The 24,390-nt window shown below is 33.1% G+C and overlaps 1 protein-coding gene across 1 annotated transcript; it reads right to left on the bottom strand.

The window, feature by feature from the left end:
* Nucleotides 1-1,099: 1,099 nt before the first annotated feature.
* Nucleotides 1,100-18,035, bottom strand: LOC143239635 (PSME3-interacting protein). Its single transcript, XM_076480942.1, has 7 exons — nt 17,880-18,035; nt 10,213-10,384; nt 7,913-8,011; nt 6,440-6,561; nt 4,751-4,896; nt 3,751-3,806; nt 1,100-2,886 (listed from the first exon to the last, which is right to left on the bottom strand). Exons 2-7 carry the CDS (start codon nt 10,352-10,354, stop codon nt 2,588-2,590), a joined length of 864 nt encoding a protein of 287 aa, XP_076337057.1. The 5' UTR covers nt 10,355-10,384; nt 17,880-18,035; the 3' UTR covers nt 1,100-2,587.
* Between the last annotated feature and the right edge of the window lie 6,355 nt (nt 18,036-24,390).

Here is a 24,390-nt window from a genome sequence, read left to right as displayed (position 1 = left end):
AAAACAATAAAACCATTTCAGGCCTGTGTAATTAGATAGACAGGATTTAAAGGACAATAAAACTAAGAATATACAGGTGTATACTGTTACAAGGTAAAGAAACTCTGGTTTCTTTCTGGTTAAAATTTCGGTCATATTGACCGAACACGTAGCTGAAGGGTTTATTTTCTCCATCCATATACTACACTGTCACATTCCTGCCTTGCCTTTTCACATTTTAAGAACAGAAATGTATTTTCTATTCCGAGGCTCTTTTCGCTGTAAATATTTATTACACCTTTTATTGAACCTTTACCTTCTGAGGAGTTTACAGCTTGCTTAAAATATCAGTATGGTTTGAGGTCCTGATAAAAAAAAAAAAAGTGGAATAGCATTTTGTCCCATTTCAAACCCTGCTTGCACTTAGACGTTGGAAAATAAAGATATAAAATCAACGTGTGTCATCAAAACCATTAAAACGAGGATTTTGAACAAGTCAATTTACAGCTGTGATTTGTAAACTTCTGCTTTCAACAGGTTAGAATATACAAATACAAAGCTTGGTGCCAAAAGCTGTTCACGTGCCCCCAGAAATAGCATAATCAAGATATCCATCTAAAAAGTTACTTCCATGTCATACCCAGAAAAGAACAACTGTAAATAACCTGCCCTGGTTAAATAGCAGACTTTGGTAGCATTCACATCCTGTCATCATATACCTCAATCAAATGGAGAAGAAAATAGGTCTCGGTGCTATTCCTAAGTTGCCAGGCCCAGTGCATACTGTTTAAATGTGTATTAGAAGTTGTCTTTGTACAATACATGGATTATGGAAAGCCTGAAGGGGGAAGGGGTATGTTTCGAACATGATAACATTGTAATAAAGCCTTCTGCAAAAGAAACTACACAACAGGTCTGTAGTGAAGATACAGAATTGTCAGACAGAGAATGACCAAAATTGTATTAACATATCATAATAAGCTCTCATTTGTGGACCAGCTTTTAAGTCTTCTGTATTGTACTAGTTGTGTGAACATGTTATTTTCATTTCCTATCAGTTATTATGAAACTACCTCTTTGGGTATCAGTTTAATAACCTTTAAAAAATTGCGAAGTGAAGGACTCTTTTTTTTTTCTTTATTAAACATTCATACACATATCTATGCATAGATTCAGAAATCATTTCAAAGTATTATCCTTCCAATTCAGTTATCCATAACTAAAATTTTCTAGTTTGAGACACAACTGAATACAGATATATTTAACTAAAAATGTTCCTTTCTAAGAATTTTTTGTCATGTGAAAATCCTCCTTGAATGAACAATATAGTATCAAGTGTTAATTCAATCACTATAATATCAAGAAACTGTAGTCAATAAGAAACTTCTTCAATTCAATAAACCTCGAGAATAAACCAAAAAACACTTGAATGAATATTAATTATTTTACCAGGATTACACACACTTAAAAATTAATGATTTTGTTTAAACATCCATTCAACACACCCATTACATATTTACAAAGATTGTTTTAAAAGTTCTTCAGAAATAAAGTACTTCTAAAATCCCACAAGTCAAAGCAAAGGAGAATACCCCATATGTCAAACGCAATACACTTCTCATATCCAGTGCTGACGAGGCCTTTCAATAAATATCAAGGCTCATCAGGCCAGCTGTGATAAAACATAGTAATAGCATGATTAGTAGTTCATTCGTTGTACATGATTATCTGTCCACCCATTCAAGCTGTAAGATATCTGTAAATTATGTTTGTGAGGTTAGAAAAGGTCCAAATAAAATGTGGCACAAGGTAATATAAAGATTTTTTGTTAATGACTTATTTTAGAACGTCAAAAACTCATTTAACATTATGAATGATTCACTACTTTAATCATGTTTGTTAATCTTTATTGTGTACAATACATAAATGAATATGGAGTTAATAATGTAGTTTCACCTTACATGATGTCATGTAACCTTAAAAACATTATAAACTAATAAAATTAACAGACACGTTAATTTAAATTGTATTTGAGAAGAGACTTGTATTTCACGGCATTGATGTATCTCTTCATGCAGTAAATATAACTTAATAAAGAGCAATTATCTTATGCTTTGATTGGACTTGTAAATTATTGTTGATCCATTGTTGTTTTTTTAACATTTCAAAAACATATGTTTGGGTTACATGAGCAGTACTTATGTTCATTAAAGATCAAAACTAAAAAAATTTCCTTCACAACTAAAACTTTTACCATATGAAAGTTTGTGTTGAACAGTCAAATAAGATGGTTCTGAAAATTTATTTGAAAAGGGTAACAATATGTGGTCAAATAAAAGAAAATGTTTTAATGTGGGTGCTCCCCAAGACCTTGACTTTAAATTCTGAAAGTAAGCGTAGACTTAACTTACATCAAGTCCACATTCACACACTAATGGAATGTCACAGTTCTACCAAGCATCTGTGTCAAAGTTCTTTTCAACATTATCATAATTACATATTCTCTGGAAAGACAACAACAGAGGGAGTGAAATGCCTGTTTACTGTTTGCAGGAGAAGCATAGAAAGAATCCAGAAACTGGACATGATATCTGCTAAAGGTTCAAAGTTAAGGTACAGCTTTAACTGTGTTTCCACAAATTTTAAGCTTGGCTCGACCTAGCAAATTAGGAGTCAGTATATCCAAGCCATCTTCAGTGTCACTACTGGAAGAGTCCTCAGAGTCACTGCTATCAGAATACACTCCAACACCTGGGAGGACACCAATACACACGAGACCTGATGGCTTATTTTGCATCCCTTCGGAACTGGAGTCTCCTTGACTTTTGTTGGTTTCAAATCTGTCTTGAGATGGCTGGTTGCTGTTGTTGTTACTTGTTGAAGGATCTGATAATTCTGACTGATTACCTAAAAATAAAAACTTCTCCATGTAAACCCAGTTCAATTACAGGATCAAATTTCCATGTGCCTATTAATGCATTCCTTCAAACTTCAACAACATGTGTGAACCGAACTTATAATAAAACCTGTTATGGAAGATTAGAAGGGATCTTAATTGTGGCATTCTTCATATCAGTACTTGATTATTAAACTGAATTTAATGAACACCAAATAATATCTACTAGAAATAACCAAACAAAAAATATTTAAATAATATTTAATTTTAAAATGGAAGATAGAAACAGGACAACATTGTGTAATAAATTTTATTTTAGAGTACAGGCAAAAACTACAATTATATCACAGAATAAATTTTTTAAAATATTAAAATGGCTCCATATGATGGTAACCCTTGTTACCATCAGGAGTTAGAACATACACAAACAGCTAGTTTTTTATATAAAAATGGGTGGACTGACTGTAATTCATGGAGGGGGACGTGAATGATCCCCACAGGGAAAGTCAATATTTCCCTCCAAAATTCTGCACTATTGCCAGCAAACCCTTCATCTTTATTTGATAGTGATGAATTCTGTAGGGAAATATTCACTTCACCTGTGCATCATTCATGTCAACCTGGTGAATTGCGCCACACTGACTCTTTTTATATAAAATCTCTTTGTTCCCATAGATTAATACTACTGAAGATGTTATTAGAATGTGCCAAAGAAATATATAGTCATTAATGTTTTTCAATATTATTGTGTAACATAAATGTTTTGGCTATATTTTTAAATAACATACTTAACTTTCTATTAATGCAAAGTTCAATTTCTGTCACACCAACAAAACTCACTAGTAATAGTTTATTAAACATAAGTATAAACCTACCAGAGTTTACTTGGTTCATTTTATGTTTCTTTTCTTCTTGTTGGTCAGACTCAGAACTAAATAAATACAAGATTTTCTATAATTAAGGAATATTTAATGAAGTAAAAATGAGCTTTAAAAAATATTTTAAAGCTCCATGTAATGGTTAACTACAAGATAACACTTATTAAACTACTTCTGTTTGTTTTCCAAATTTTGTGCAAAGCTACATGAGGGCTATCTGTGCTAGACCAACCCTAATTTAGCAGTGTAAGGCTAAAGGGAAGGCAACTAGTCATCACCACCTACTGCCATCTCTTGGGCTACTCTTTTTCCAACAAATAGTGGTATTGATCGTCACACTATAATGCCACTACAGCTAAAAGGGCAAGCATGTTTGGTGCAACAGGAATTCGAACACACGACCCTCAGATTACGAATCAAGCTCCCTAACCACCTGGCTATGCCGGGCTGAAACTACTTCTGACATTATACGAGCAACATGTAAAGTAATACATCTAAGTGTAGATTTTACTAAACAGCTTGCTGAGGAAGAAACTGGTTAGCAAAGAATAATTTTTTTTATATATTATACTGTTTTATTTGCAAAGCCCGATTTGTTCCTTTTCTTTTATGCAAACAACTTATAAACATGTCTATTTAATGCACCAATTGATTTTGCAAAATCTATTTCTTAAGAAATTAACTTCATGGAGAGCATTGTTACAACAAGATCATTTCTGATAGTATTACTCTATGGTCCCTCGGTGGCACAATGGTATGTCTGCAGCCTTACAATGCTAAAAATCAGATTTTGACAACACCCGTGATACAAAGAGCATGGGTAACCCATTGTGTAGCTTTGTGCTCATCTTCAAACAATTGTTTTAGAGTTATAAATGGGTCAACAGTAATTTGTATTAAATTTTACCATTCCATATTAAAAAAACAAAATTATTCATCATATAAAGGAAATACTTTGTGGTCTACTTTTTAATGACAAAATTATTGTTCATCTCACCTTTTTCTTTTAATTGCTGTGGATAGAAGAGATAGTTGTGATTTTCTGCTTGAAGACTGACCGTGGCACAACGTGGCAGTTTTTTTACGCTGAGGCTCAAGTACTTTAGAAACAGAAGACTCTCCTGATAACATGGCTACAGCTTCGTGAAGATATGTTAAGGATTGAACTTCTTAATTTTAAAAGTCTAAAATGTCTCAAATAAATTTCAGGAAATAAACCATGACAAACATAAATTGTATCACCAACATTATTACAGTAGTGAATAGAGTTCAATGTATTAACATTAACAATTTTTAGTACAAATAGATTAAACTATATTAATATATGACTAAATTTATAACAGACAAGAGAGACTGCCCTCAAACTGTTTTACAAAAGACTCATTCTTAGCAAAAAATATAATTACACCTTGTTAAAATAAAGCTAGATTTTGTAAATACTATAATAAAACACTACTAAAAGAAGGCAGTGTTAAAACAAGACTTGATTCTTATTATGGTATTTTTACACTATATTAAAACAGCTTACCAATCAAAAAGTTGCTGCAGATGAGTAAACAGGACAACCATGCTCCTCCTGTGCCTAAACCTAAGGATTAGCCAGTCCCAATACTGGAGCCTTAAAGGTAAGAACAGGAGATCTGAAGATTGGGAGCTAAAACATAAAGGAAAGTGGGACAGCAAGAGGAGAAAATGTTGGTGAATGAAAAATGGGCATAGGAGAAGGAGAGAAGTGAGTAAATCAGAAAACAAGAAAGGAAATGGAGGAATGTCAGCAGACTGCTTCCACCCAAGACTAGATCACCATGGATGTTTCCAAGAAAAGCAGGAGACAGGAAAAAGGCTTCAGAGACGTCTTCCATTACAAGATCCCTTCATAAAGGAAAATTAGGCTTGTTTGTGAAACGCAATAGACCACATGTAAGATTCCAACTCTTGATGGACCAAGGCCAAAACCACCCTGGCAGAAAGAGAAGATCCTGATGCCACAGAAGTGTTAAATTTAACAGGATTAGTGTCTTGATGATCCATACCAGAAGTGGCAGTTACAACATCAAATTACGAGTTCATAATATTGGAAAAATATTTCCATAAAATAACGACAAAAGAAAAATAAAGTTGTTAAAGCAGCATCACCATATGGCGTGAGAAATTATCTGCAAGCCTTCACATGCAAATACCAAATCAATAAGTGATGACTGTGCTCTACAGTAAAGATACAGCCAGCTTTTCTACATGTTACAAACATATCTATAGCATGCAATGCTAGAAGGGAGCCACAAGACTACTTACTGGTGAGTGAAACTTACACATTTAGAGGGAAGCTCAAATCAAAGAAAGCTATTATGTGATAAGAGGTAAAATCCTGCACCAAAAACAAGTATTTAGTGGCAATAAGTCAGTAAAATCCTTTATTTCTGCTCGCCCTTTCAGCCATGGGGAAATTATAATGTGATGGTCAATCCCACTATTCATTAGTAAAAAAGTAGCCCAAAAGTTGGTGCCAAGTGATGATGACTAGATGCCTTCCCTCTAATCTTAGATTGCTAAATTAGGGACAGCTAATGCAGATAGCCCTCGTGTAATTTTGCTAAAAATTCAAAAGAAACCAAACAAAACTTTAATTCTAAATTTCATAAAAAAGCTAACTGTATTGTAACAAAACAGATGAAAAGAAAAAGGATATCCGATACTCTTCAATTTCTCTTTTATCCTCTTTTGATATCTTGGATTCCATCTCCATTTTGGTTTTATCAACCAAATCAAGAAAGGCTACTTCATCATCATCCAACCCACGAATAAGATGTTCTGTGAAGATAAACAGCAAGGGATGAGGAATGAGGTTTGTGTAAAAAAGTCATTAAAATATATATCTTTTAATCTGATCTTATCAAATAGCAGTCACAGTAAAGAATCTAGACTGTTTTGACTGTGACAATTATCATTTGGTTTTAAGAGTTGGCTATCAGTTTGTTACAAACATTAATCTTAAGAAACAATAAATGCAATATAGAAAATGGTCCAGAATCATGTTTCCTCTTTTAAAATTTAATAATTAATTGATGGTAGGAAATATTACCATGCAGTTTTCTACATCTCATAGTCCAGCTCAAACAGTTTTTATTGACAAATAAGACTTCAAGGTGTGCAACAATAATGGCTCTCAGCACATCTAACTGATATTCAATTACAGTTCATGTCTACTGCATTACAATTACAGTGGCAATGGAATCCATTGTCCTGGTCTTTAGATCTGTGATGTGTGCTATAGGTGTATGATACATATCCTTAACATACCCCCATACTTCTTTTTTGTACTACTGTCTGTAATTATGCTACAACACCCACTGACTTGGTCTTTTCAAGCTAAATGATGCATTAAACCTTTTCCTGTATGACTGCAATCTTACAGGATAATACTACTAACAGGAGTAATAAAAATATGGCAATAAAAACAGAGTTGTATTTTATTAGTTATTTAATTATTAAAACATGAAAGATAATTTTGAGCAACCATGTATTAATGTGATAGAAGCTAGAGTAAAGCAATTTGTGGAATTAAAAACTTGATTAATCACTAGGCTTATCAAACAATTACATTCAACTAATCAATTATTCTCCCAAGTGACATGGACAGTAGTAATAGCCAAAAATAGTAATATTGTAAAGCATTAATTTTATTTCATTATTTTTCACATTTATAAATTTAATCACAATTTCAACTAATTAATTATTTTACTTGACATTAATCAATATAATTAACCACATCTGTTAATTCAGTTCTTCTCCCAACTCTGTTAGAAAAACCTTATTTTTTTCTAGTATTTTTTGTTACCATCTATATTAAAAAATAAGGTGGCTCTTCAAACCTAGTAATTATCTCACATGCTTGTAGAAATACACCAAAGAAGTTTCTAAAATATTACACAAAGAAAGCTTTGCCAAATCAGTAAGCACAAAAAATGTTTAACATACAATGTTTACATGCTCTTTTTATCATTAATTCTCAATATTCATGTAGCTAAAAGAATTTACTTAAAATACATAACTCATATTTGTATGAATGCTAACCAACTTCAAAATTTATTACTTAAGCAAAAGTTAAAAGATCAGTGAATAAAGCAACGTTACTTAAAGTTGTTCTCAGCACAGTCCATACTTAGCTTATGTGTTTCTTCATATTCAGCTTGTCGTTTTTCCTTCTGTTCTTGTAATCTATCATACAAGGATCGGTGATCAAACTCTTCTTCTGGTGCTTCTGTTAGGTTTAAAAACACTGTTTATAATAACTTGTAACACAACAGATCAATGGTTCGAGTCTGGAAGCTATTGCAATTTTACCATCTTTATGCTACAAATAAAACCTCAGCTAAGTAAGCTGGTAGCAATATAAACGAACTTCGCACTAAACAAAAGTGACATTCAACACAACATGTAACACACACACCTTTGTATAAGACAAACAGCTTGTGCACTATAGCTTAAAGCAGCAGGAAAGAGAGATTACGCTTCGATTTATAACTATTTTCTTAAGTCTAGCATTTCTGTGTACGTCTGAAGACCCTAAAATAAGTCTAAATTGGAAGCATTACAGATAAGCTATTTTTATTATGGTTCATAGTTAAAAGTATTAAGAGTATAAAAGACTGATACTTTTCATAAGGCACTTAACTCATAATATAAGGGTCATGGGTTCAAATCCTTATCACACCAAACATGCTTGCCCTTTCAGCTGTGGAGGCATTATAATGTATGCGTCCATCATGGCCAGGTAGTTAGGGTCCTTGACTTGCAATATGAGGGTCATGGGTTCGAATCCCTGTCACACTAAACACGTTTGCCCTTTCAGCTGTAGGGGTGTTATTATGTGATGGTCAATCCTACTATTCATTGGTAAAAGAGTAACCCCAGAGTTGGCAGTGGGTGGTGATTACTAGTTGCCTTCCCTCTAATCTTACACTGCTAAAATAGAAACGGCTAGTGCAGATAGCCCTCGTTTAGCTTTGCACAAAATTCAAAGAAACCAAACAATCTTTTCATAAAATGTTAATACAAAAGCTTCAATGGATTCAACTGGCTTAAAATTAATGAAGAGAAGCCTTATAATAATTACTCAAGAAAACACTGCTTATATTCTTTTCTTCCACTAAGTTTCAAGTTTCTTTATATGTACAATTTTTAGCTGTAAGCTTTCAGTCTGTTGTTGATGACCAAGTAAGATTTAGCTGACTTTCACTAACTAATGAAGTAAGCCCAAGTTTTACAAAAACATCATAAGAATACTGAAAATACAAGACAAATTTTGATATCTTACAACTAAAGATGTCTTTGAACATAGTGAAGGTCATTTACAAAAAAAATAGAACTTATTTCACAAAAATAATTGAAACACAGATTTACTGTAAAGAAAAATGTCATGTTGAAACAATACGTTGATTAAAAGTATAGGACGGTTTGTTTGTTTTTTGGATCTCACACAAAGCTATACGAGGGTTATCTGAGCTAGCCGTCCCTAATTTAGCAGTGTAAGACTAGAGGGAAAGCAGCTAGTCATCACCACCAACTGTCAACTCTTGGACTACTCTTTTACCAATGAATAGTAAAATTGACCATCACATAATAACACCCCTACAACTGAAAGGGCAAACATTTAGTGTGACAGGGCTTCAAACCCATGTCCTTCAAATTACAAGTCATGCACCCTAACCACCTGGCCATGACAGACCAATACAGATGGGAGAAGCAATAAGAAAATGGCAACTACAAGCTCTGCTCTTGAGACACAGTAATGATATAAATCTACATGTCAGAACTCCCTAAATTACACAATTACTGCCCATTTTGGTAATGTTCATCCATTAACAAGCCAAAGAAAAACCAGTTTAATTTCAAGCAGCTATTCACACATCTTTCATTAAAATTAAAAGTACAAGAAATTTTACACAATGCGAAAAAACAAGTGCTTTTAGGTTTTTAAGGCCTAAGCATCGAGCAGAAAATATTTTGCTAAAGTAAAACATTAAGGACACAAATATCATCTTACAAATAAAATCATGGAAAATATTTTACTTATACAATTACCTTTATTATATATAATAAATACATTTTAATGAGGTTAGGTAGTAAAATAATTAAAATCTTTAAGAAATACTGCATTTAAAACCGCAAATCCAAACCTCTAACTAATTACATTAGTCCGTTGTAACACAAAAACAAGCCGAAACAAAAATGGACAAAAACACTGCATTAACTGAAATCCCACAGTGTACCTTATACCCTGGGATGTTTTCAGTTAATGCAGAGTTTTTGCTTAATTTGTTTTTGTTTTGGCTTATTTTTGAATTATATCAAACTAACACATATGTATGTATATTTTTACTTTTTATCTTGAACATATATCAAAAATTTCTATTATCCCCATAAAATCATTTTTAAGAATCAACATTATTGTATTCCTACCTAGCGGTTGATCAGGTTTTCTCACTTTTTCCCATTCTTCTTGACGAACACGTCTCCTCTCCTCTAACTCAGCTTCTGAGACAAATGATTTAAACTGCGCAACTGATGACGCATCATTCGAAGTAGTGTCATTGAAGCTCATTTTGGTACGATCCCACTTTTAACAGTAGTCCTATAAGAATAATAAAGTACACACATGCTACACCTCACACATACCCAATTAACTTGGAAAACTTTATCGGTGGATGTCAAATTATTACTTATTGAATAATAACAACATATTTGTTGGTTGGAATACTATACAGGTTTCATATATCTTTCAAGGTGTTAGAATGACTAATACTCTTTATTTTTTGAATGCTTTACTTTTCAAGAACCCATTGAAAAAAAAAAAACAACAACAATCTTACAGATTCTCGATACGTGTACCTAGGGTCTACTGGCAGAAGTTCATCCATTAATGGCAAGGCCCCAAATATATGTCTTTTGAAGTTTTGAAATAAAACAGTATTTCCATTCAATCAAACACAATATGTTATCTTTTTTTCACTAATAATACAGAAAAAAAAAGTTTGCTTTCACACCTTTTCTAAGCTGGCTAAGCATGATTATAATTAACTATACTTGTCAAAATACATTATTATTACTATACACACAGTATGGTGGTAGTATCATTCATAGTCCTTAAGAAAACCCAAAGACACCAAATAAAAAATATGTTAAGAAATATATATTAGGCCTAATACTGATGTTTCAATGTTAACTTTCTTTAGAAATATAGAAGTAACATATTCCAAAGAAAAACAATAATTTTCTATAAGTTAAAAAGCATTAATTCATAAAAACTAGGTCTATATTAACCTAAAAATAAGAGGTCTATATGTTTCACTTTACTGAATTTTTATATTTTATCCAATTAACATTTATTTTTTAGATCATATTATTTAAGCTACATACAAATATTTCACACATTCTTATCATTACTGATATGTTCCAAGCTTCTAAAAACTTATTTTTTGTATGATAGAAATATCAGTCATGTGGCAAGTGAAAAATATACGGTGTGATGATTGATAGAAATTTCAGGCCTTTGATGAAATTTCTTAATGAGGTGAAAAGAGCAAATACAAATTTCAGTAGTTGGAGAAAGATAAGGTTAGGGATGAAATCCTATATATTAGAGGAAATAATATGGTAGCCCAAGGTTCAGGATGATAATCAGGTAAGATGTTATTCTCTGTTAAATTTACTAACTTGTGGAATGATGTAATGTGTGGGCTAGTAACTTTAATTCTTTCCAATTTTAGAAATAGATTATATAAATACACACACACACACATGCTGAGCTTGTTTCTTTGTTTGGTGATTTTAATAGTGGAAATGGCTCTCTGTAACTTAGTCCTTTCTTGTATTCAGTTATTAAAAGGCCTTGTTATTCAAATCACTTTTACTAAAAAATAAGTTTCCACAGAAAAATCATATTTACTGGACATGAATACAACTTGAAATGAGTTATTCTGAATTTCCAACTCTTGCTAATTTCATTGTTCAAAATCAAATGGTACAATATTAAAGGCACATTAAACTCATTTTCTCATCTGCTGTAAAGAGACAAAGACATCAAGAAATTGTTCTGGGCAAACTTTTAAACAATTACACTGAATCAAATAGTCTACCTAGATGCTACAGCTCAAACAGACAACTAAGTATTACTATTTACGATTGATATTTTTGCTCCAGTGTTTACATCTCCAATAAAAAAGTAGTATTTTTAAATGATGCTCAATGTTATGCAATGAGTTTTTACTTTTGCACTGTGATGGTGTTGCACTCAGATCCATGAGTGCCTGTCTGTGTTTCCCCAAATGTATCTCAAATTAACAGACTGATGTAAATAAAAAATTTTACACAAGATGGAACAGCCCTCTCCAAATCCAGATCACTCAGAAGCATTTGTTTCATTTTGGGAGACAAGCACTTTAGCAGTTGTTGGTTAATTAATAACTCTGTAGATTGTGATCAGATCTGTACCAAATTTCCCAGGCACAATAAAGTTGAGACCGCTTGTCACACTACAAAAAAATGATCTGGACCATTCATCCTTCTGCATCTGAAAATGGTTTTACCTTATCCATATAAATACAAACAATCTTGTTACAAGGGCAACAGGTACGTAACCACTCTCATTACACTTTTTACAGAAGAATCTGATGAACTTGCACACTTAAGGTGAATACAACAAATGTCAAAAGTTAAAGCTTTGAGAAAAGTCTGGGTTTAGCAAGAACCAAAAGAACCTTCATAAATTAAACACATTTACTTATGACACCTAATGTGAATATGTAAGAAGAGCTACAATGCATGTACATCTAATCCATATATATATGTGGACATAAAATGCTTGTGAAACAAACTAAAATTACAATATGAACATACTGTACATACATTTTAGACATTTTTTTCATTGTTGCTATACAATGGTGGTTAGAAGTAAGGCTCCTAAGTAAAATGTGAAAGCACTCTGTCTCATCCCAACAGTAAAACACAAAGAAACCACCTTTAATACAAGATTTACTTAAAATTGACTGTTGAATAATCTTAAGATAAGGTTGTGCCTTTCAGCTAATTTGTCACATTGTTTCATCGAAGTTGCTTGGCATAAAAAATTCCACTCTTAACAAATACAAAAATGTCCTTTTAAATCTTTTAATCTCTCTCTCTGCTTTCCACGTACATAAGCTTTTCCATACTTAGGCCTAGGCCTTAAAGTCTTGTATATTTAACACTCCACTGATACATATTTTACAAATTAACCACATATTTATACTTACACACTCTTTTACATTATTAAGTACTCTCACAATTTTCTTAAACTAATATCTATTAGCCTCACTTATTTTATCTCACCTAGTGATGCAGATAAACGGGACAAAACATCGTGGCAAAATAAACCTGCAAAACTGTCTGAATTTATTTTTTTTAAAAGTTCCAATATTAAATCTCACCAATTAGAGATTTAGCATGTCTTCTCACATAATTGGCAGAAAGCTTGGACATTATATCACAAGCATATTTTTGTGTTTCATTGTTACAGATAAAAACTTACAATATGACTGTTAACCTTTATGTAGTTGTATTGATTACCTAAGTTATCACAGTTTCATATGATCATATATTTTTATATGTAGAAGTTATAACTGTCAAAAGTAGGCCCATGCTGAAAGAAGCCAAGATATTTACTTCACATTTGGCAATCTTCCAACATAATGGCAACTATTTTCTGCCCATATCTTTCAAGTATATTAGATTTTCTTTCTTATTTATGCTATAAAGTTTAGGTTTTTAAGACCTGATCAAACTTTGTAAAATATCAAATACATTCCTTCAAAATAAAAGCCTATGTAAGAAAATAACTAACAGATTGCAAGGTACATACATAGAGAAATTAAACTTCTTACTTCATAGATCATAATATTTCACAAATATTTACAGAAATCTTTTATTATAACTAAAGATAGTTGCAGTAAACACAATAAAACAGTTACGTGAAAAACAACCATTAAAGAGTTGATATTCACTTTTGTATCAGAATCTCAGTTATAACAATAAGGAGTAAATAATTTTCTTCCACCACAAGAGATTCAGGAAACAGAAAAGGTTTAAGTACAGAGGCATAGCTGGATGGTTGGAAGGGTATAACCACCAGTCTGATATTCTAAAACAGTTATAAGTATTTCATCAGTGGAAGCTAAGCTCCTTTTTGTTTTTACACTCTTAAGTTTGAGTACTTTCATGTCTCAACTATCATTAAGACTGAAGCAATTCTTTAAGATTCCTTCTCCAACATACAACATTTAATAAACCTTTTAAATAAACATTCCCTCTTCAGCACATTCCAAAGTTATCTATACATCACATCTATGCTTACAAGTAACTACACTTTATGATTTAACAAGATAAAACTTTTAAAAGCACAACATGTCTCTTAATGTAATACAGAATACAGTCTCACTATGTTTAGTAGTAAACACTGGATATCATTTGCCTAAATGCCTCCTAACAAAATGTTAAGAAAACAACACACTGGATGTTGGAGTTGTAACTCCTTAGACTAAACACTGTCCTACCAGGAGACCATCTATTCAAGGTTAACTACAAACACCACCTTAGAACCCCTAATTCTGAGGAGTAGGTGTATCATTTGAGTGTCAGAACACATCTCTACTTTGCAGTTGTAGACTAAATCTCAGACTTTCAACAACTGTGACAGATAAGGTACAGCTGTCCCTTCACCTAATTGTCCAATCAACCTCCCTACATGAACCACAGTATCCATGGATAGAGAAAACCAAGTATTCACTCCAAGACCCATCAGCAAACAAGTAATGTGCAGGCTCAGAAGCAACTGTGGAAAGATCCAAAACATCACACTAAATGAACAAACCAAAAAAAAAAACAAATCAGATGTAGCTTATCTCATAGTGGCCTCCATTTTTTATTTCTTTTGAAGACTGTTCTCATTCTCACTGTTTGAGGCAGAATTTTATCAAGTGAGTTTGCTTTGTTAGAGAAAAGCAACATTGTGCAATGTCTGCTCTATATAACCAAAGCCTGATCTTTAGTGCTGTAAATCTGTAAGGTGGCCAGTGTCCCACATAGTGACTCAGAAGCCAACAGAATAAGAGAAAACACAGCAAAAAGTGAATCAAAGTTCTCTCCAGAATATTCAGGGTCACCCTTAATTGTGGCCTCAGAGTCCTCTGGAGAAACACCACCAATTACACACCTCCATCTCAATACAAATAAATAATTACCAGTCTCAATTATAAGGCCACAAAACAAGGTAACTCAAAACAGCACATCAGCCACTTAACATTATTTCAATTGTCAAGCATAACTGTGGTAGCATCACGTTATGATGAATGCTTCACGTTAACAGAGACTGGAAAGCTTGTAATGATTTGTGAATTGGGATAATAGATTAAAACATGCTGTTTGACATAGTTGGTAAAAACCAAAAAACTCTATCTAATTTTTATTCAAAATTGGTATGTGACTATAAAAACATAAATCAAGAATAAGTGTCATCAAATACTTGTCATAAGTTTATAAATTTAAACCAGAAAATTTACTTAGGATTTGGTTATAAAAGATTTTAAGAATGACTTATGAGAAACGATTGGTGGATAATGTTAGAGCAACAAAAAATTTAAGTACGTTTATGATAAGCCAAAATTTAAAATGGAAACTAACCTTTTACAGGTTGCTCATTGTATGGTTTTTGTTGAAAAACTACAAAATGATTGAACTTTTAGATCTTTTCTATTTTTACAACAGAATATTCTAGCAGTATTCTACTGGAATTTTGGAATTGGCCTGAATCATGTTGATACAAGTCCTTTGGTAACAAGTATAAAACTGAGAGAATACAAGGTGATAAAAATGCCAGGACCGGACACAGTTTTCCCCTGAGGTTTAAAGGAGATAAATGAACAGATACGTGAATCTCATTTTTGGTAATTAAATAAACAGATGCTTAAGACTTGGAAAAGGATTAATGTTAATCCTCTTTTTAAAATGAAAGAAAAAGCTGTACTGTAAATTAAAGGCAGATAGTGTCACTTCTCTATGAGGAAGATTCTACAATTTGATAAACATAGTGTAAAATTATTTACTAAAATATAATAAAAGGAAGACAAGATAACTTCACCTTAAGTGAAATTTTGCCTTTATTTTTATTTTGTTTTTGAGAACTTTTCATCTGTACAGCTGAAGTGAAAATGTACTTGGTGTGCTTAGATTTCAAATAGCCTTTTATAAAGTACCATGCAGAAAATTAGCTAAGAAAAAATCACATCTGCAGGGGCAAGAAATGGGGAATAGAGTTGGGCAACTGATATATTTGCTAATCCATTAGTTGGCAAACTCATAAATAAATTATATTCAACTAGTTATTTATCACCACATGGCACTTGGATAGTTAGAATAATGAAAAATAATAACTGGAAATGTTACTTTTTAATAAAGTTATTATTTTTGTAAGGCACAAGAGTAACTTATTTAATAAAGCCACCTTGAATGGAAAATATTATAAATGAAATGTTATAGCTATAGTATATCTTACTTGGATAATTGTAATAACCAGGAAAAACAGTAAAAATTGAAAATGTTACTTTGATCAATTTAATTTTTTTGCAACATTAGCTGCTGTCATAGATAATTTATTACATTATTAATGAAATTAATTAATTAGTTCTATTGGTATAAAGACCATTTAAATGGGTTACATAATGGTTGGATCATGCAAAGCAAAAGGCCGTTATTAATGGATTCCAGTGGAACTAGTTGTATACCTTGTGTCTGCGCCTTTGATTTTTATTATTTACATTAACGATACTTACAGGCATAAATAATAAAGTTTTATGAAGAAATTAAACTTATAAGTATTTCTAACTGAAGAATGACTTGTTGGATCAATCAACAAGTATCTAGCTGAGTGACCTTTAACTATGTTAAACCCAACTTAATGCAACCAACTCAATAACATGACTGAAAAAAAGGGATTATGGCATGTTAGTGGAAGTCACTCAAGTCATCAAGGCCATTGCTAGTAGTTAGGCTTAACAAATTTAGGATAAATACTGTTTATAACTCAGGAAAGGTAATTCTATAATTTCTATCTATACCAACTTCAAATATCAAGTAGTTTTATTATCTATGAGCAAAAAAGGTTAACAACTTAGTGAAATGGTTTTGGAGATGTTCTACTCGGAATATTTTGGAGTGGGTTACCTTATAACGTATAAAGATAGGTTAAAAAAAAAATTAATTTAAGACTAAGCAGGGAAGGGGTTGATGTTACTATTTTTAAGGCTTAATATTCAATAACTTATGTTAATAAAAAAACCAAATTAGTGAAAGGTCAAAAAGAGGTGACAGGAAATGAAACTGAGGGAGGAAAAAAAAAAGTCATAATTTTGGCAAAGAAAGTGTCATATTTAATTACTATAACTAAATTAATAAAGTAAAACAAAATTAAATCAATTATTAACTAACAATACATGACTTCTACTCATTGAAAAGGCAAAATGTGTGATAGCATCACACATACACTAGTATGCAAAAAAATGAAACATTTTAAAAACGTATTTTTAATATAAATAATGATTTGTTTGAATGTTATTGAAGTTATTTTACTTTATCACCATACCTTCAACAATATTATGTTTTTGCAACACATCATTAATTAGCAGTCATTGTAGATCTAATTTATAAATTCTAGATGTGCAAAAAAATGGGACATTATGACTATAATCACGTTTACACGAAATTTCCCGCCTTTTTTAAATATACCTGCGACTTTTTTTTCCTGGATTCAGAAAAGATACTGATTTATTTGTCCACATGTTATGGTAATTTCAGTCTAATATTTACTAAATATAGCACCACATAACCTACTAATACTAATAGCATTACATAGCTATCCAGATCATTAAGGAGTAGGCCTAAAGTAACGATTAGTGCTTATAAATAGTAACAGAACTTAATAAGATTCTATTATGTTATTATAAGCAATGAAATTTTGGATACGATGCGCACACACACAGTATTGTACTCTGAACACGAAGGAAACCTAGTTCTTATTGAATTATTAATTTTTCTTTAACCTGTTCTCGAGAATCGAAAATCTTTTCCACCAAAATCCTCAAACACACAAAACGTAAGATTGTTTGTTACACCACTACGAGGCGCTTTTTATTTCGTAATTTACAAAAACCGAAAAATACTTAATTTATCAAGCTTTCTGGGTAGGACTGACGTACAAAGTATCACATTTGGTTTCGCGTTTTCATATTATAGTAACTTCCTAATAAATTTGTTTATTTTTAGTACGAAGCTACACGATGAGCTATCTGTGCTCTGTACGAATTGTAGTACTGTAAAACTTTAAGCTGATTACTGACCTACATGTACCAGGGAATTTCCCAGTAAGATAATTAATTCCTTTTTAACTGTCGTTAAAAAATGTGAATATTAATTAATCATAAGAAGTGTTGAGTCTTCGATATATTTAAAATTAGGTAGTAATTAAATCTTGCTTTTTTCTGTTTATAATAATTTTATTTTCCCTACTCTCTACATTATACGAAAGACAGAGGTGTAATGGAGTTGCAAAACGTTGACCAGTGTACCTGCACTTTTTTTAGCTGAAACACCATGTCGCCACTACTTCAAACAAATCCCACCTCACACGGTAGTGCGTTTGTAGGTGTATTATAGATACATCAATTACAATTCAAAAGAAGCAATTATATCTTTGTATAAATAACTAATTAAGCCTCACTTAAGAATACTGTGTATAGTTTTGGTTCCTTACTGTGTTCTTACTGGAAAAGATTTAGAAAAACTATATGATAATAACAGTGGTATAACATTAACATATGCTAATTTATATTATATTGAGAAAAGACTGGTAAGAAGTGATCTCAATTAATTTTGCGAGATTATCCATCGATTCGATAGAGCAAGTACGTCTGATTTATTTGTGTTGTATTCTGAAGACAAAAGAACAAGTAAAGAGAAGCTTCAAAATTGTAAAAGACAAGTTAGACTCCAGTTAATACAATTCTATTTTTCTAACCATGCGGTGATTGACTTATCAGATGAGTTGCATCAATAGTAATGGAGGCTTACATGTTAGAATACTTTAAAATAGGAATTTATAATTTCTTAAAATGTAAAAGGTAGGTTTATATTTTGCTTTTTATCAATGATGTGTGTACAAGGACAATTTCGAATGACCAAAGATCACTTGTTGTCCTTATGGTATGTGTGTTACGCCACGCAAGTGTTAATGCGAACCTTCGAGTTTCTAGCTTAAAGGTTAATCATGTCATAGACAAATAACATTTCGACTGGGTGAAATAATTAAAAGTTACATAACAGTTCATAAGCAAATTTTACTGTTAAACTGCTTAAATAAGAAATAATACAGCAAGCATGAATTACTTTATAGAAAATAACAGTAATGATTTTTGATAAGTAAAAACTTTCAAAATAATTGCCTTCTATCCTAAATATAACTGGTGGGTCTTTGGTCAAACCACAAAATAATCATATTGATAATTCGATGTTATTAAATGTAAAATATAAAGAGACACCTTTTACATTCACGAACTGAGTCATTAGAAACGAAACAAGAAAGAATGATGTTTTAATATTATTTATACCTTTTATATTATACCTTTGGAAATTCTGGTACTTGTGTGGTATATTCCCGCACACCTATTTCATACAAAACAACATCTTGCTAACTGGAGGTTCGAATATAGTTGCGTCACATAGTTTCGATAAATGCCTCACTCTAAAACAGTGGTTCCCAACCAGGGATGCTCGCACCCCTTGGGGGTACGAGATAGCGTTCCAGGGGGTGCGAGATAACATTTGTTTTGGCCATCTTCACCTTTATTCTTAAATAAATAATTACTGTGAGGGGTGCGAGAACATATTAGAAAATTTTATGGGTGCGGGGCATAAAAAAGGTTTAGGAACCACTGCTATAGACTCTGGCTGAGTTTGCTAATTTAGAAAGGAGCAATAAACAGGATGTACAGCACAATAATCTTTATTCGTAAAACACAACTGTCATATAAAAAACTTTCATGGCTGAAATGGTGAGCATGTTTGGTGTAACAGGATTCAAACCTGCGATCCTCAGATTACGAAGCGAACGCCTTAACCACCTAGCCATGCCGCACCATTTAGAAGTGTAATATTTTATGCTAAAAATATGTTTTTCCTGACAAATGACTTACAAATTATGTAGAAATCTGATATCTCAAATAGATTGTTTAAAACATAAGCAGTACATGCCGTTATTTTTTCTTTCTTTCTCAAAGAGCTTAACAACGTAAGAGTTAAATAAGAAACAAGTATTCAAAGATAAAACTTCTCGTAGTTTAAAAACCTGTATCTAATAGTCGTTACAGGTACAATAAGAATTTCGTTAAATTTTCATATGCATGGAGCCATAAGGGGATTGAGTGTGTAACAAAAATTTGCACACAGTATTACGAATCCCAGAATAACAACAATGGCCAGGTGGTTAGGGCACTCGACTCGTAATCCGAGGGGCACAGGTTCGAATCTCCCTCGCATCAAACAGGCTCGCCATTTCAGCCATGGGGGCGTTATAATGTAATGGTCAATCCCACTATTCGTTGGTAAAAGAGTAACCCAAAAGTTTGCGGTGGGTGATGATGACTAGCTGCCTTCCCTGCAGTCTAACACTGCTAAATTAGGAACGGCTAGCGCAGATAGCCCTCGCGTAACTTTGCGTGAAATTAAAAACAAAACAAACAAGCAACGAATAAATACTACGATGTTCTTGTATCCAAATTCCTTTTAAAACTTTTATTTACACCACATTGTAATATTTTATTTCAGTGGTCTTTCTGGAGTAAAGGAGACCTTTTTACTATTTAGGTGTAAAAGGTGAATAATTGCTATGTTTTCTACCATTTCATACCTCATTAAAATATACAATTATTTAAGTATTTTCAGATGAATGTTTTTCACCATCTTTATACAGGTGTTCTACATTTAATTAGTGTCCTAGTGAACGATGACGCAACTAGCATTCACCTTGTATAAATTCTCGTCTCGGATAACTAATACAAGACCATTTTGTGGAGCTTATACTTGTTTGGTCATATTTCTGTCTCATCACTCCATTTTGGTGTGAGTCATACGCAAGCGAGCCCGGCATGGCCAAGTGGTTAAGGCACTCGACTCGTAATTCGAAGGTCGCGGGTTCGAATCCCCGTCATACCAAATATATTTGCCCTCTCAGACGTGGGGGCGTTATAATGTGACTGTCAATCTCACTGTTCGTTGGTAAAAGAGTAGACCCAAGAGTTGGCTGTGGGTGGTTGTGACAAGCTGCTTTCCATTTAGCAGTGAAAGACGAAAGAAAAGGCAAGTAGTCATCACCATCTACAGCCAACTCTTGGGTCTACTCTTTTACCAACGAACAGTGAGATTGACAGTGACATTATAACACCACCACGGCTCAAATAGCGAGCGTGTTTGGTAGAATAGGAATTTAAACCCGCGACCCTCAGATTACGAGTCGAGCGCCCTGATCATCTGGCATTCTAATAATGATAATATACGATTTGGTTGAAAGTTCTCAAAACCTTTCAAAAGTTTCTTAAGTACCTTTAAACGTAGAGCTGCTTTCCTATACTTGCAATGTAATAAAAATGAGTGTGAAAATAATTCGAAATAAAAACTCATATCAGTGATGTCGAGAAAGCCTACTTGTAGAAAAAAAATATATATGTAAAAACGGCTGGTTTTGGGTTGAGAAAATTTTTTTACCTAGAGAAGCGAACAACGTTTCGACCTTCTTCGGTCATCGTCAGGTTCACTAGCCGTTTTTACATAAATATTTTAAAAACTCATATCACTCAGGTACTAAAGAAATATCATTGTAAAAGTGTACGTCTGATTTTGTTTTAACAAAATGTAGTTCTCGAACCATTGGTTCTCACATTTCCAATTCAACTTAACAAATTTTTACTGTAACCCTTCATCAAGTCAATGGAAAAAAGATATTCGAAACATCCTTGACCGCAAGATGGAACTTAAAAATTCAATAAGTCATTGAAGTGCTGACAAGCCTTCTCGTTTTGTCAACGTAGTGTAGTTTTACTTTCAAAACAATTTGATTTGAAAGCAGAAAGCGTGACCTCGGTGTAATGTTGAAATCTCCAATCAGTTACGTTATAAACATTTTTCTTGTACGCTGTTCTGCAACTACATCAAGTGCTTTGAGGGAAAGCAATATACGAAACGTGGAATATTTGTAGCCATGTTATGAATTCGTCGTTAATCACAAAGTATTCCAATTTTTATATGACATATTTATCCATTTATATAGTTTATTGTGCTTGGAATACCTTCATTAAAAGCACCTTATTTAATCAGTAGAATATTTACGGTTTCACAGCCCTAAAATTTATAATTCGCAGTCAAGCCATTGTATAGCTTTACGCTAATATACTGACACCATTTATTTAATTAAAGCAAAGAAGGGCCCGGCACGGCCAGGTGGTAAAGGCACTCGAATCCTAATCCGAGGGTAGCGGGTTCAATCTCCGTCATACCAAACATACTTGCCCTTTCAACCGTGGGAGCGTTATAATGTGACGATAAATCCCACTATTCGTTGGTAAAAAGAGTAGCTCAAGAGTTGGCGGTGGGTGGTAATGATTATCTGCCTACTCTCTAGCCTTACACTGCTAAATTATGGACGGCTATGGCAGATAACCCTCATGTAACTTTGCCCGAAATTCGAAACAAACCAAAGCAAATAAGAATTATTGTTTTCGTAAATTCTGCCATTTAAAGAAGAGATTATTGTACGATTATATGATATTCATATGGGAAGATGAGACATAGACAATTAAATGAAACAAAGTTTGATGAGTAGAGAAGAATCGAGCCTTGGATGTTAGTGTTCGTAACTTTACCACTTTCACACTGGCGGACGATTGGCAGAAAGAAAAAAAAATGTATCTCAGAACGGCTGGTATGAGTATTAACACTTTTATTGATAAGCAGAGAACAACGTTTTGGCCTTCCTAGGTCATCTTCAGGTTAACAAATAAAACGTTGTTCTCTCCTTTTTAATAAGTGTTAATACCCACACCAGCTGTTCTGAGATACATTTTTATTTCAAGTGGGTTTCTCGCTATCAAAAAAGAAGAAAAATGTTAATTTACTTTCGTTTTTAATAAAGGATATGAATACGAATGAGGCCAACAGCTTCAAGTTAAATTGGACATTGTACTAATTACAGAAAATAATGTTTGAGAAAAGTTTCTCCCTTTAAAACACGTTGAAAATATAGAGTTTGTGTTAACGTCTTGAGTAACAACTTATTACATTTACTTAGTGTGTGTGTGTCTGTGTGAAGGTCGTTATTTAATGTATGAGATTACATAATGTTGAAGTTCAAATCTCCTCCTGAAAATGTGAAGTAATGGGTGCAGGAAAAACTGCAAAAAAACAAGGTCAGCCACGTGGAGGATTGTTGTGACCATATTCGGTACAGTTTGTATACTACCCTGAAATGTTATCAGTAAAACAAATCACAATAACTTGTATTGTGTACTGACTTAGAAAATTATCACTCACATATTTCGTACATATATACACCCACTTATACCAATTCGGTATAAACCCTTTCTTGACACTTTGAATGGACGGTGATATATTGTCCAACTACATATCTAAAGCGTGTGTTTTGTGTTTTTTGAATTTCGCGCAAAGCTACTCGAGAGCTATCTGCGCTAGCCGTCCCTAATTTAGCAGTGTAAGACTAGGGGGAAGACAGCTAGTCACCACCACCCACCGCCAACTCTTGGGCTACTTTTTTACCAACGAATAGTGGGATTGACCGTCACATTATAACGCCCCCACGGCTAAAAGGGGCGAGCATGTTTGGCGCAACGGGGATGCGAACCCGCAACCCTCAGATTACGAGTCGCACGCCTTAACCCACCTGGCCATGCCGGGGCTTATATCTAAAGCACGTGGGTGTTTAAACCTTTTCGCTACTAATTTTTTATCTTGTTTATATATTATTTGAGGATCACATGTCTTACCTGAGCTCAGGCTATTAAACTAAAGTTATCTTCCATTAAAGAAGTGGGTAGGAAGAAGCTCTTTTCGTTCCCATCTCCAGTACCTATTTATGAAGGGTGTTCTGAATATCGCTCGTAAGGTCAAGCCTATCTCACTTCTTGTTTGTCTGTTTTGAATTTTGCGCAAAGCTACACGAGGGCTATCTGCACTATCCGTCCCTAATTTAGCAGTGTACGACTAGATGGAAAACAACTATTCATCACTTACCGCCATATCTTGAGCTATTCTTTTTACCAACGAATAGTGGGATTGACCGTTATATGTAACGCCCCCACGGCTAAAAGGGCAAACATGTTTAATGTAAGGGGGTTCGAACCAGCGACCCTCAGCTTACGATTCAAGCGTCCTAACTACCTGGCCTGCATAATCGTAATAAAGTTATATATCCAATATACTTTTATATTGTAGACTGTTGTTCTTCGAGTATTATAATATTCAAGTTACACAAACCTAAAACTTTATAAC

The sequence above is a fragment of the Tachypleus tridentatus genome, chromosome 13 (genome assembly GCF_004210375.1).
Source record: "Tachypleus tridentatus isolate NWPU-2018 chromosome 13, ASM421037v1, whole genome shotgun sequence".
NCBI lineage: Eukaryota > Metazoa > Arthropoda > Merostomata > Xiphosura > Limulidae > Tachypleus > Tachypleus tridentatus.
This window is presented reverse-complemented; position numbering and strand designations above follow the sequence as displayed.